The following is a 14221-nucleotide window of genomic DNA, read 5'->3' on the forward strand; positions in this document are numbered from 1 at the left end:
ATGACACAGTTTTTTTTTTGTTTTCTTTTTAAATCAGTCCCTGCTTTTCAACAATCACACAGAGAGAAGTTGACGGTAGTAGAGACACAGAGTCTCAGTGAGCTACAGAGTTGAGATGATGGGTAAACATGGGCTTTCTTTAATATTGTTTTTTTTAAATAAATGTAAGTCTTGAAGTTTTAAGTATATTATATTGATGTCACATCATATTGTGCCTGATGATACTGTGTAAGGTTTTTTTTTTGACGATGCTACTCAACCTGCGTCCTCCTCAGGCTATAAATATATATGTGCTAAGCACAGGGAAAGCCCTTCAGCCTCACTCTTAGGTAACTCTCAGAGGTTTTTCTCTCTTAGCTCTTTAGGGAGTCCACCACGGCTATTAATTAAGTTGGGTTGGCAATCTTCTGCAAAGACGAGCTTGAGTCATATGGAAACTCATTGCACAGTTGTCACTTTCAATCCCAAGGAGGAGCAATGGGGAAAACGTGACCTTTCCACTCTGTAGCAGTCGGTGCTGGACAAGCAACTATAACCAAGAATCCTTCAAAGTGGATCTTAAATCTGGTCTTCCAGGATAAAGTGTTTTATTCCAGGAAAATAAATTATCATCCTAACAATTTATTGATGGAAAATTTGAAACAGATCAGATAGTATATCTTCATTTTTAACATTACAATAGAAAGACTTTTAGGTTGAGGACTGAACTGTGCTGGGTAATGTCGCTGGCAAGTCCCACAGATGCGGTGACCTCAAGTGGATCTTGGGTCAACAAAATGTGCACATTTCTTTTATTAACTTTCTTTTTTGTAAGATTAGACTGACTAGAGCTTTTCAGGTCAAAGCCATGCTTGGCTGTCTGCTCGTGCAGTAATCTGTCTCTCTGTGATCAGTGGAGCAGCAACTCTGAGCCCTGCCCTGCCAAGAGCCTCAGAACACCTGAAGGTGTCTGGGAGTGTAGTCCACAGCGCAGCCAGAGGGGGGTCATGTGAGGGTGCAGGTGGCTGCCAGCCTGGACTGTGTGCTGTTGCCAAACTCCACAGTGACCCAGAGACTTAGAGAAACTGCAGGAGGGCCGGCTAATTCCTGTCAGGAGGAGGCCTGTCGTCCAACCCGAAGCAGCCAAACTTGCCCTCCTTCCAAGACATTTAACAAGCTAACATTCCTTCTGGGAACTTTTAGTCGTTTTCACAACTGTGCTCTTTGCAGCTTCACTCTGAGTGTTTTCAACACTCTGGTCTTCATAAACCTGCACTAATCACGAGTTTTAGGTAAAAACTCATTTTATTCTGCTCAGAGCATACAAAACACTCCACTTTGTACTTCACACCATTTCCTGTCTTTTTTGCTCTCCTTTAACATGAAGCTGTTTGCAGGTGGTTAGCAAAATTTCCTGATATAATTTAGATCGTCTTTCTGTTATTTTGAAGGTGTTTCACAAAGAGGAGGGAACAAAAGAGCTGGCACTTGTCAAGAATGACATCTTAGACAAAAAAGAGACAGAACATTGTAAGAATCTGAACCTGCAGAGCCAGCAAACACTCTTATCTTAATACTTTGATTAAATTGCACAGTATTCACACAAGCTGCTGACAGCACAGCTCTGCCTCGACTGTTTAAAACATTTGGAAAGCCCCTAAAGGGACTATTGATTAGAATTATTTCAAATATCTTAGTGCCTGTTGGAGCTTGACTTAAATCATGAGTAGTATTGCTGGAAAGTAGTATCTTCTGGGTTCAGGGCGTGTGCTTGCTGTTTGCACATAAATCTTCAGTGCTGGTCTTTTTCCGTCAGTCCTGCCCTTAGGGATGAAACACCATATAATCTGTCTGTTTCCCTTCACATCTTCTACAGTATCTACAGAGTTTCCTCCAGTTTTTTTTCTTACTCCACCACACGCCATCAACCTCGCACACATCTTAAACCCAGCTCTTCCACACTGTAGTTTATTGATAGCCGTGTAAACCTCACGCGACTCCATTTTTAAGCGTGATCTCATCGCGGAAGTTCCACAAGTGCTTCGAACCAGATCGCCAATGACTTTTAAGTGGCTTTTGTTCCCCAGCAGTGGAAAGCAAGCCAGTGAAAGACAGTGTTGGCTTTCATAAACGCCTGGCTCTGCTCCTGCAGGTCCTCCTTCAGCTCTCTGGAGGAAACACAGTGTCTGATCTGCGCACAGTGGATGCAATTAACCCGGGAACTCATAAAAAGGCGTTTTGCAACAGGGTGCATAACGGGCCCAGTCCTCATGCCAGCTCCTGTTGGGCGGTTGAGGTCCTGCTCCAGATGGTTTCCATTAGCATGTTTGCATGCCAGCAATGCCAGACAATCCAAGGCTTGCTACACCTACTGTATGTATACAATGGTCCAGTGTGTGTGTGTTGAGTGAAGAAAATCCAGAAGTCAAGTTTGTCAGCACCACAGGAAAAGGTGAAAGTGTGGGAGCAGGGATTGCATCTGTCCATCAACAGATTTCCATTGATATGTAACTTTTAAAGGTCCCGATGTTGTGGTTTATTAGTCCTTGTAGGAGAACTTCCTTATCCCTCATAAACTGTAAACGGAGCTGGCAGTGTTTCAGTATTTTGTTCACAGATATCCTAACCAGAAATGATTTCCTGGCAGCTTTTCCCTGTGGATAGCAATGTTGGGCTAGACTGAAAAATGTCAGCATCTACTTCAAATTCTCAGAAAATGCACAAATTTTGTACAAACATTCGTAGTTCCCAAAAGATGAACTATGTTGATTCTCTTATTTTTTACCAAATTTGTGCCCTAAAGCTAACAGCATTTCTGTGAGCTGTTCTTTGTTTTACAGCTGATAATTCTGGTGCGCTACTGTACCCACATTGGTGTTATTTAATATGTCAGAGAAAGATTTAGTCCCATTATTTATGCCAAGTGCAATGAGCCAAAAATGCAGGATTTATGGCATTCACCATCCACTGTGCCCGTTACTCTTACAGCAAAAAGGTTACAGTTCAAGACACAACAACAGTGTGTACTTTGAAAGGGCAGATGAGGTCTGAAAGGAGGAGGAAGTGGTGTGTGATCTGGAAGGCTGAGAAAATGCAAAAAAACCCCACTTAATTAAATAAATCTGCTAATCCAAATAATCTCCTGCTGATGATATTGTCACCGTTGCTTGCTTGATTTTTTTGAACTAGTGCCAATATCATCAGATTGTAAAACTGAATAAGCCTGCAATACAATACAATGCAAACAAAGAAACTCTAGTTGCTTGATAAGTAAACTTGCCCCTTTAAGAACCTGGTTGGCTCATGTTTGGTGTATATTTTGCAGCACATTAAATACACACATGTGACGGTGTTTTTATCTGATTTCTTTCCCCATCATATAGACGTTTACAGCTTGGTGTAACTCTCACCTGAGGAAAGCAGGCACGCAGATTGAGAACATCGAAGAGGACTTCCGGGATGGACTGAAACTCATGCTGCTGCTGGAGGTCATCTCAGGTGAGGGAAAAAAGCTCCTTGCTTAACAAGATTACCTGAATGAAAACAGCACTTGTTGATTTTTAGCTACCAGAATTCCCCTTACAGGACTAGTCCAACAGTATGCTTGTATAAAATGTATTTCTGACAGCTAAATCATAGTGTAGATAACACTCTCGTGTTTGTTTGAACTAAAGAAACACAATTTTAACAGCTTTATCTTCTATAATGTGTCTGGTTATGAGAGGAATTTAAATTAAGGCCTTCATATTTGATTATGCAGATGGAAACCAGAGCTGTAGGTCAATTTGAAGGTGGAGTTCAGAATGAAGTATTAAAATAACATTACATTGTTTTTGTAAGATGTCATGTATTTTTGCTAATCAAAAAACATTTTTCTGTAATTGAAAATGTGTTTCTTGTCCAGGCGAACGCTTGGCCAAACCAGAAAGAGGCAAAATGAGAGTCCACAAGATTTCCAATGTTAACAAAGCCCTCGACTTTATCGCCAGCAAAGGAGTGAAGCTGGTTTCTATTGGAGCTGAAGGTGAGTGATGTCACATCAAAGCAAAGGTCAGACAGTTTCCACAAAACCCAGAATGACCTTCTCTGTAGTTAGTTTGCATTTGTCACCTGTTGATTTTAATTAGGTCATCAGCCAAATCAATAGCTACTGTTCTGTTGTAAATAGTTATGTATAATGTGGCCTCCGGCCCTCCCTCTCGCTTTCTCACCCGTTACCATGGCAGTGGCACAGGCTGCTGTGCGGTTTAATGAGATCCTTATTGCCGAGTGCTCGGGCAGAGCTTGTGCTTTGCAGTGCATTTTCTGAGAGTAGATCTTAGGATCAGCAATCCCCTCTGGGGCTGAGGCTGCTCATTGTTCAGCACAAATAACTTGGGGATGTCCACCCTCTTCCCATCTGAGAGTAAACAAGTCTTTAGCAGAGTAAACACTCGACTTTCACTTTCTGTCTCTCTCACTCTCTCTGACTGTCTGCCCAGTCTTGGCCACATGCATAGTTTGCATACATGTGTTGCAACAAACAGGAAGTCTGTCAATGGCTGTAGATAATCTGAAAAAAATCATATACTGTCAGATATTTTTTGGCTTACTGTTTAGTTTAGAGTGAAAGTAAACAGATATTTTGCAGAGCTCCTCAAAACGCTGAAAGATGGCTTTAAAAACTACCCAGAATTACTAAAGATGGTGTGCTGATTTTGCTGTTAACAGTTTAACATTTATGTTCCTGAACACATACTGCAATCCCTATGAAATCTGCTTACAAATGAAGTTTTCGGTTCTTGAGTTGGAAACAGGTATTTCTATATATCGTCCAAGGGTGGGGGGAAATACAGACCTCAAGGGTTGGTTTTAGATCTCACCCTGGGTCAATACACCTGAATCAAATGATTAGATCATTACCAGGCCTCTGGAGAACTTCAAGACATGTTGAGGAGGTAATTTAGCTATTTAAATCAGCTGTGATGGATCAAGGACACATCCAAAACCTGCAGGACACCGGCCATTAAGGCCTGGAGTCCCCTACCCCTGATATAGTCAGTGGCTATAAATGTGTATCCCCCAGCCTTTTGGCAAGTGGTTGCTGGGTAAGATCAGCTTCACCCAAAAATCTCCTTTTTTCCTGGAAACGTGAAAAAATGGGACAGAGAAAAGGAAATTGGAAAATTCAACTTCATAGTAAAAGGTTTGCCTTACTGTTGCAATCAACAGGTTTCAAAAGGGGAAACTTTTACTTTGAAGGTGTATGTTCTCTGTTTCTGCGGTAAACTACTGGTGACGACCTGCTAGCAACAAAGAAATCCCAAGGAGGAGTGCAGCACCATATATCTCTTTGGGTCCTGTAGCAACCTCCAGCAGCCACTCACCTATCAGTGGGATTTTTTTCTGGTTGCCATATGGTTGCTGACTGGTCTTTAGGGCTGTGTGACTGAGGCCTAATGCAGTCAACTCAGCCACACAGCTCTGCCTATGATAACAGAAGTCCCACAAACCTGCATGTGCAAAGTGAGGTTAATCTTAAAGTGAGACAAGTGAAAATTTCTTCATTAAGGAACAATTGAAGGTAAATACAGGAATAAGGAATAATTTTAACTGTAAAAAGCACTCTAGCAGAGTCTGTTCTACTGAAAATAAACAAAACTAAAGCCTTAGAATTTAAGGTTGATAGATTCTCCTTCAATTTATAACTGTATTGACTAAATATGTATTATATGTTTTAATGTTTTTGTGAAGTGTCCCTTTAATGAATATGATCCCTTGGACGGTGGCTAAGACGGGCATTACTGTCCCTCCCCAATGCCTCCCTTCCTTAATAAGGTTAACCTCTGACCAGTCTTAACGCCTGCTGTTCAGAATCTCTAGTCTTTCCATCATAAGCCGGTCTCTGTCAGCGTCGTGCACAAATCTTGCAAAGAACTCCTTAGCTTGAGAAGGTTTTAATGACAAAAGCTGAGCTGCAACGCAAAATCTGACAAAGTCACAATTGTGCTTCATCTGCGTAAACATGGATTGAATGAAAAATTGATTTAACATATTTTTAATTCACAAGCTGTATAAATGTCAACTTTTTAAGTGGCTTATAGTATTATTTTATTTTAAAATATAGCAACTGAATAAGATTTTAGGTGATTTTTGCAATTAGGGGGAATAATTAGTTACTCTGGTCCACCCCACATGAGCTCAAACTTGTGGGGTAGATGAGTTTGACAGACCTGATCTGCAATGTCTAAACTATAAAAAAAAAAACTGGTTGTGTCATTTTTCCTTAGCTTGAGAGATATCAGTTATGTGTTCAATGAGACCAGCAGTAGGAAAGTCAAAAATATTTGATTACAAACAAAGAACACCAGCGAATAATCACAACTGAGACAGGGCAGGTGCATTTTAAATTTAAATTAATTGAAATAACTTGAAATTAACTAGAGATTTTTTTTCTGCCCAGAGTAATAGTATAAAAACTCCTAAGCCAGACCAACATTCCAGACAGATTATCCGCCTGGAATCCCCTCCTGGTCCTGCCGCTCTGCTAGCTGTGTTGGTGGGAAGTGACTAGTCGAAGGCTCAGGTCTTTGCGACTCCTCAGGGGATTTGTTGTGGGTGAGGGATAAAAGACGGGGGGATGCAGTTTCAAATGGAATTAGAAGGATTTTTGTTCTTCCCCTGGTGGATCAGTCATGTTCATTAGAGCTAATCTCAACATGTATCTGCATGTGTCAGCCTGAAGCACCGAGCTTGACTTTTTTCTGCCTCCTAATTCAATCGCGGGCGTCTTTCGCACCGCGTTACACGCAGAGACATCTGACTGGCATCTCGCAGTCTGAGTTTGTCACAGTCGAGCGGCCGTGCTCCAAGCCTTATTGGATTAGAGGCAGAAACAAATAATTATTGAAGGCGGGCAAACAGGGTGACCTGTTGGAGGGGATTTTCATTATCGACAACACAGAGAGGGCTGGACACAGGCAGTTCGTTCACAGCCTTCAGCTGCCGGCACACAGCTGATTGACAGCTTAACAGGTCTTGGCTCAAATCACTGAATCATCACATGTTTCATTCACAAAGGCTTTGCTGCACACATAAGGGAAATCATTAAAGTGGAGTTGAGTGTTTAGTTGACCTCTTGGTTATCTTGTTGTCTAATCTAAGCATCGAGATTAAAAGATTTTGAACACTGATATCTCAGCAAGTAGCTGTTTTACTAAATAGGGATCAAAATATAGTGGAGTTCTTAGCAGCAAATGAGATCAGCCTCCCTGCGCGTGAGCTGTAACCTGAGCGTCTCCACTCTCTGTTTTGGTAGCTGGTTTGTGTGCAAGTGCATGTTAGGTTATGTGAGTCTGTTAAACTGCTGGCCTCACAAGCATTCACTCAGTAGTTTAAGTATAAGAAACTACTCAAAGTTGGGATGTTGGTGCCTTAGGATGACATCCAATTGTTGTGCTGTATTTTTAGCATCTTTAAAATATGATAATTTTAATGGAAATGTTTTCCAAACACCCAAAATACATATAAGTTTTGTTGCAATAACATTTACAGTAAATGCCTGTATCTATACAACACAGAATAGCAATATAGTCTTTTAAAAGCTATTATAAGTAATCTTAACATCTAATATTACTGTACAAGTCTCACAGAGCAATATGATGGGGTTTTTTTTGTTTGTTTGTTTTTAAACGTGTCTGCGTTCCTGAGAGTTTCTTCTTCTATTTTTTTTTCCCCCCTGTTGAAGGAGTTTTATTGAGTGTTTTTAATCCACATCAAGGGACTAAGAATAGGTGCAGTCTGTAAAGCCTGATGTGGCAAAGTTTCAAAGTTTATGGCAATCCATTAAATAGATGAAACCAAAGGGCTTTGCCTTCTCCTTAGAGCCATGGACAAAATTGTCAGCTTTTAAACCTAAAAATTTAGTTTTTCTTTGCTTGAAAACCACCAAACAAGCCAGATGTGAGAAAAATATATTATACTATAAGTGCCTGCTGAATGCATCAGTCCTGAAATGTTACTGGTTTTCCCTCTTACAGAGATCGTAGATGGCAACGCCAAGATGACCCTGGGAATGATCTGGACCATTATCCTCCGCTTTGCCATTCAAGACATTTCTGTGGAAGGTAGCATTGTGTGTGTGTGTGTGTGTGTGTGTGTGTGTGTGTGTGTGTGTGTGTGTGTGTGTGTGTGTGTGTGGTTGTGTTTGTGGGAACATTTCCACACGCGTCTTATTCATTTGGTTTATTGAAAAGAAGCCTAGCTCACTGTCTTCATTTGCAATTGAAAACACTTTTCATTGACACAGTGTCTCAGTGTTAAGACCTTTGCACTGAGCTTAAAAAAGCTTCTTTTTTTTTCTTTTCAAGGTGGAAACGTTTGTGATGTGGTCCTGCCCATGGTTAACGTATATAATGCATTTACAGGATAATCCAATTTAAACGCCAGACGTTTGTAAAGTTTGCTTTGTGCGGCATTTCCACACTGTGTTTATTAGTGAACTTTGCTTTACTGGTTTGCTAAAAGAGGATGTTTGACACCATTTGGTATTGACTGGAAATAGGAAAGCATGAAACCTCCAAGCAGTCACACATGCTTTCCATTCTCTTCACCTCCACTTAATCCAGCACTAAACAGGGATTAGTGGAGAGTCGGTCAAAGTAAAAGCCCGAGAGTTCCTCCAACTTCACAATGATCCCTTCTCTCCAACCACAGAGACATCTGCCAAAGAGGGCCTCCTGCTGTGGTGCCAGAGGAAGACTGCGCCATACAAGAATGTTAACATCCAAAACTTTCACATCAGGTACGAGGCTGGAGAGGAGCACAAATTAAGCCACACAGATGGTTGTTTTACTCACATGCTAAGCTGCAGTTGCAGTTAATCACATGAGATTGTGGAACCATAAACATAACTATCGGAGGCTCAAAATTTGATGTCAAACAGGGAAAATTAGACTAAAGAATGTGTACGAGCAGGGGTGCCTTCACCTCAGCTAAAAACAGTTTTAGCTTAACCTCAGTGGAAAAATTTACCTTTTGTGCATTTTTGCTTTTGGCTCTTCGTTGTTCTAATGCTCATTTATAAGCAAACCTTAAAATAAGATGAGGGGAAAAAGGAAAACAGCCCAGTTTGTTGCTTAGTGTTGGAAATATTTCTGACAATCAGGAGATACAGTAAGCAGATATTACCTGAGCAAAAGTTCAGAGCTGGATTACAGGAGGATGGTTAAATATCGTCCCGTCCACTCTGGCTTATGTTACCTTTGTCTTTGTTGTTCGTCTTTGTTTTGGAAACTCTGGGAAAAACAAATCTTTGCAAACGCACAAATCTCATCATGGGCGGACGATGAAATGCTTAAGCACCTGAGGCATGTTGTTGCTCGACTGGCAGGTGCACACACACATAAACAGAAGTGTATTTGTGTCACCTTGTGATCTAGATCTCTTCTAACACTATGAACTATGAATAACCTTAATGCAACACAGATTCTTAGGTTGCGTCCCAGCTGTGAGACAACCTGTTAGAGATTTTTTTTTTTTTTTAAATCTCTGACAGGATGCTTCATCATGTGTTTAAATTCTGTATTTGGGTTTAGTCTTTGTTCGTGTTCGAGGACTTGCACTTTCAGGTATCCTGTTGCAACCATTTGTTGCCACCTATGCAAAAAAAATTAAAGCATAAGCCTCTTTCAGTGAAGTGTTTTTAAATTTTGGAAGTCCCCTTACTGACACATGATACTTTCCTACTGGTAAGCTTTTTATGCATGAATCCTTCTCCAAATATCGGCAAAGGGCACTGCTTCAGTTAAAATGTGGTTTTCAGCTTGGCTGTTTCAGTGAGGTCTTTATGTGGAGTTAATTTTTTAAAACACCCCAATTACACAAACACATAATTTCATAAATAGCTCAGACTCGATGCAGATGAGAGCTGTTGCCTCAGACAGCGTTGATAGGTAACAGATCAGACTTGAAATAGCAGAGTGCACACCCTTAACCAGGAACAGACAGTAGACATCCTCGTAAAGTATACTGTGAAACGCAGGAAGTGGAAGTAATTATCCATAGACATGTTGCATGCAAATAATTAATCAAATTACAGCGACTAGCTGTAAGTTCTGAATGTGAAAATACAAGTGAGGATGCTACCCAGGCATCCCTATTTCAGGCCTGGCTGGGCCTGGATCCATGACACAGAATGCCTCCATGTATGTTGAATTATTGAAAGAAGACCTCTGTGATCCTCAGATGTGGATGAAAGCTGAGATGAGAAGGTGGAGATGAGGTCATTTCAGGAGAATGGGATTGCCAGAGCAGAGTCCCGATCTTTGATGTGGTCTCACTGTGAGAGATGATAGCAGGGCTTTTGAGATGGAAGAGGAGGGAAGAGTACAGAGTTTGCTTTTTCTCTCTGAACGCTCACATACTGCTGCTTCAGGTATAAGAAGCAATGAGCACCCTTGTAAAAACTCCTGTTGTGCGTTGCAGGCACTTTTTTATGGCGAATAATACATTAAGCATCCCATCTCACTAATTTGTTGTTTGGAGCCAGAAAGCACTAATAAACCTTCTCCAGCTTCCCCAGATTGATGATATTGTGAGGCTCCATCTCATCGTGCTGCATTTAGACCGACTGGTTTCAGCACCAAGGGCACCAATCAATGAGCCACAGAAGGCCAAGCTAGAAATATATTTCAGAGAAACAAAATCACGATCAAAATCAGATTTAGCTGCTATGCCTTGTATGGATTTTACAACCTGGGATCCAAAAATAATAGGATGCAATGACTTGGAAATAATTTCAAATCTAATATCTAATCTTAAAATCGCAAAATATCCACATGGTCGGCTTTTCTCCACATATTGGAGATACGAAAGGCTGGAAAGTAGTGAAATATAAATAAGAGCAAAACAAAACAATTGACAATAGCTCAGTAATATGATACGGAATTATTTCTCAGATTACATCACAGTGCATGATAGTTTTAAATGATTGAGAATTATTTGTATACAAAGGCCTTCTTTGTGCTTAGGCTTACTTAGGTTGAAGGCAATGACGGTTTCCTTTATAAAGCACATTTTATTACACACAATCCTGATGTGCTGAACACAGAGGATTAAAGTCCTGTTTAGGTTAACGGTGCCTTAAGGCAGTGAAAACGGCAAAATATAATAAAACAAAAGAAAACCAAATAAAACAACACAAAAAAACACCTGTGGAGTGTAAGCATGTGTGATCAAAGTTTGAAATTCCTTTTGAAAATCATAGACACCCCATGTTCTGGGTAAAAGAGGATCTGGCCATCTGGTGTCTTATGAACACATGGTTACATTACCAGCATCTAGATGATATGGGAGTATATTAGTGCATATAACATGTTGATCATCAAATGGCCAAATGTTAGCATTATTGCCAGTCTCATCAAAAGGGAAAGCATAGGCAGAGAATATCTGCATGAAGATTGTTGTGCTGCATCGTTTAAATATGACAAAATGCAGTAAATGCTGAAGATGAATTATAAATAACTTTATATGAGTCACTAAAACCTGGCATTCTATTGTATTTGTGCAGAAGAGAGCCAGTTGGTTTCTGCATACAATAAAAAGCGAACCACGTAACATCTGTTAGTGAGTCGCAGTGAGATCGCTTGCCAAGACAATTGCTCTGGAAAATGAAAGAAAACCAGTACCAAGATATCATGTCTGTTGAGTGTACAAAAGTGTCTGAGCAGGAATATCTTTTTCTTTGAATGTGTTCCAGGCTCTGGCGCTCAAATTCCAACAGATATCCGAGTTTTAAACAGTTTCTCTTTTGAAAAGCACCAAAAGCCCCACCTTGGGTCCCGAACACACGTTGAACATCTGTCTCGTCTTAGTATGTCTTATTTCTTATTCTGCAACAAAAGCACAAAGGAAAATTTCATGGCAAAGGATAAAAAACATTGAATTTCTTAAGAGCTATTGTTTGAGCACGTTTGGTGCAGAAGATAACAGTAAAATGGCACGTGGTGTTGGAATGATTCGGGGTTGACACAGAGCTGATTAAGGAGGACAGACTGATGGGGATGGTCTTGATTAAAGTTAAATTCCTGCCATTTTTCCTGATCACTCTTTCTCTGCCTCGTTCTCTCAGCTGGAAAGATGGTTTGGGGTTCTGCGCGCTCATTCATCGACACCGTCCAGAGCTCATTGACTATGGAAAATTGCGCAAGGTGAGTGTGCTGCTCAAAGGCAATGGAAACCCCGAACTGGAGCTGTAGACAGGAGTCACTGCGTTTCAGATGCCTCAAATAAACTCTGAAAATAAGACAAGGAAGTAACATGATTGTCTTCTGACCAATTAACGAGAAACTCTAGCTGTACCTTCTTCTGTAGTGGTTGCCAGCCCCTGTAGCTAACTTTAATTACCATGCTTATATCTCCAATGATGATGTTAACTATTTCTATGGTGCAATGTAAAAGTCTTGATGATCTGCTGGTTGTTCCTGTTGCCAGGACGACCCCATGACCAACCTGAACACAGCCTTCGACGTGGCAGAGAAGTACCTGGACATCCCCAAGATGCTGGACGCAGAAGGTGAGCAGGCAGGGAGTCAAACTGTAAAATCACGTCACGAAGAGCAGATTTCTTGCCTCTCTTTGTTTAAAAGCAAAAATCTGCTCTCTTAGATTTCCTCTTCAGAAATCTGAAAGCTCTTTGAAGACCTCGGTGTCACCTTAACTCGATCTTTGTATTATTGCATCACTTTATTTCAAGTTTCAACCACTCTAACTGCTTTAGTGTTTACAGCTGTGAGAGTTACTGTGCCTTCAGAAAGAGTGGAGGAATGCAAAAAATACCACTTTTTCTGTCTATTTGTTGAATTTTTTTTTGGTAATAACATTCTGCTTTGACTTTAAATGAACAACTTTTCAACAAGTGCGCGTTATCCTGATTCCTGAGAGGGTATATTTTGGCCTTAGCATTCACTTGTGCAGCTGTGCAAACAATGGGAGACTATTTTCTACTAAATGTAAATATTCAGTTCTTTCTCTACAAATAAATTAAGCCTTACTGACGTCATCCTGTATCTTCAAGTATGGTTTGCTCACCAAGTAGTTTTTAGATTTGAAAACTGGAGGTTTTCTGTTAAGAGATGTAGCTAAAGCCCATAAGCGCATCTGGTCCATACCACTGATTTTGTTTTCGTTCTAAATATTATTTATGTGATGAGTTTTGTTTCCTGTTTCTTCATTTAACTGTTCTGTGTTTAACAACCTCAACCTCCTCCCACTCAACCCTAACCTCCATCCCCTCCCTGACGTCCTCTCTTCCCCACAGACATTGTGGGCACTGCCCGTCCGGACGAGAAGGCAATCATGACCTACGTCTCTAGCTTCTACCACGCCTTCTCAGGCGCTCAGAAGGTATCCTGGATGCAGCGTCTCCTTCCTCCTCCTTCTCCTCTTCGCCTCACTCCCCTCTTTCCCTTTTTTCCACCTCCACGTGTTTCTCCTAACAGTATCCTTCTCTCTGCAGTGCACAACGCCCCCTGCAGGGGTCGTCTTCTTTACTTTCCGCATGGTTCACACTACCAAATGCATGATGGGACAAAAACACGCTGTTCTTAAAGGCAGCGAGTGCAAGTGTGTCTCCAGTCTACCTTGTTGTAATGGCACTGCAGGCTAGCGGAGCCACCCCTCATTAGGGTTTCATGGTGCTGAGCAAAAGCAGAGTGGGAAGTGTGGCGACGTTTATCTGATCGGAGTGATGGTGATTGGCTGTGATAACAGCAATGGCTTGACACAAATTAGCCTGAAGTGTATTACAGAAGGGGATATGTGACTGTTTAATTGGACGATTATGTTCAGCCCTCGGAGTGACAGCTTAAATTGAGAGTGAAGGAATGAATACAATTAAAACTGGTGCTTCGTAGTCAAGCAGGAGGCTGGATATGTGGCAGCTGGTTACACACAGGAGTACATTTCCCTGTTTCTTTACAGGAAAGAAGTGCTACTTTGGAGTTTCTCAGTGGGATAACGAATTCCTGTCTGTTAGTTTGACAACAGCGTACATAGAAATACAACAGGAAATGTGAGACTGTGCTGCACCTCTGCAGCATCATGAGGCACAAGTTATATAAGAGCCAGGTTCATCTAAGAGGCCCAGCAGTGGAGAGAGCACTTCACCACAGCTGTGTTTAAGCAACGTGCACTAAAAACGTCTGTGTTTATAAGTGGAGAGAGTGGTGTGCCTCATTGAGAGAAGTTAAACTACAGCTGGACG

The 14221-nt window shown here is 41.1% G+C and overlaps 1 protein-coding gene across 5 annotated transcripts in view; it reads left to right on the forward strand.

Annotated features, from left to right (window-relative positions):
• actn1 (actinin, alpha 1) overlaps window positions 1-14221 on the forward strand; it is a 57065-nt gene that overhangs the window by 23071 nt on the left and 19773 nt on the right. For 3 of the 5 annotated variants that reach the window (XM_012921482.4, XM_004539927.6, XM_004539929.4), the window contains exons 2-8: window positions 3363-3477; window positions 3884-4003; window positions 7998-8084; window positions 8674-8761; window positions 12089-12167; window positions 12451-12532; window positions 13277-13362. In XM_012921482.4, coding sequence (XP_012776936.1) covers window positions 3363-3477; window positions 3884-4003; window positions 7998-8084; window positions 8674-8761; window positions 12089-12167; window positions 12451-12532; window positions 13277-13362 — 657 coding nt within the window. The remainder of the gene's footprint in view (window positions 1-3362; window positions 3478-3883; window positions 4004-7997; window positions 8085-8673; window positions 8762-12088; window positions 12168-12450; window positions 12533-13276; window positions 13363-14221) is intronic. The other 2 variants (XM_004539930.5, XM_076877560.1) reach the window with 1 other exon arrangement.

This window comes from Maylandia zebra, linkage group LG19, assembly GCF_041146795.1.
Source record: "Maylandia zebra isolate NMK-2024a linkage group LG19, Mzebra_GT3a, whole genome shotgun sequence".
NCBI lineage: Eukaryota > Metazoa > Chordata > Actinopteri > Cichliformes > Cichlidae > Maylandia > Maylandia zebra.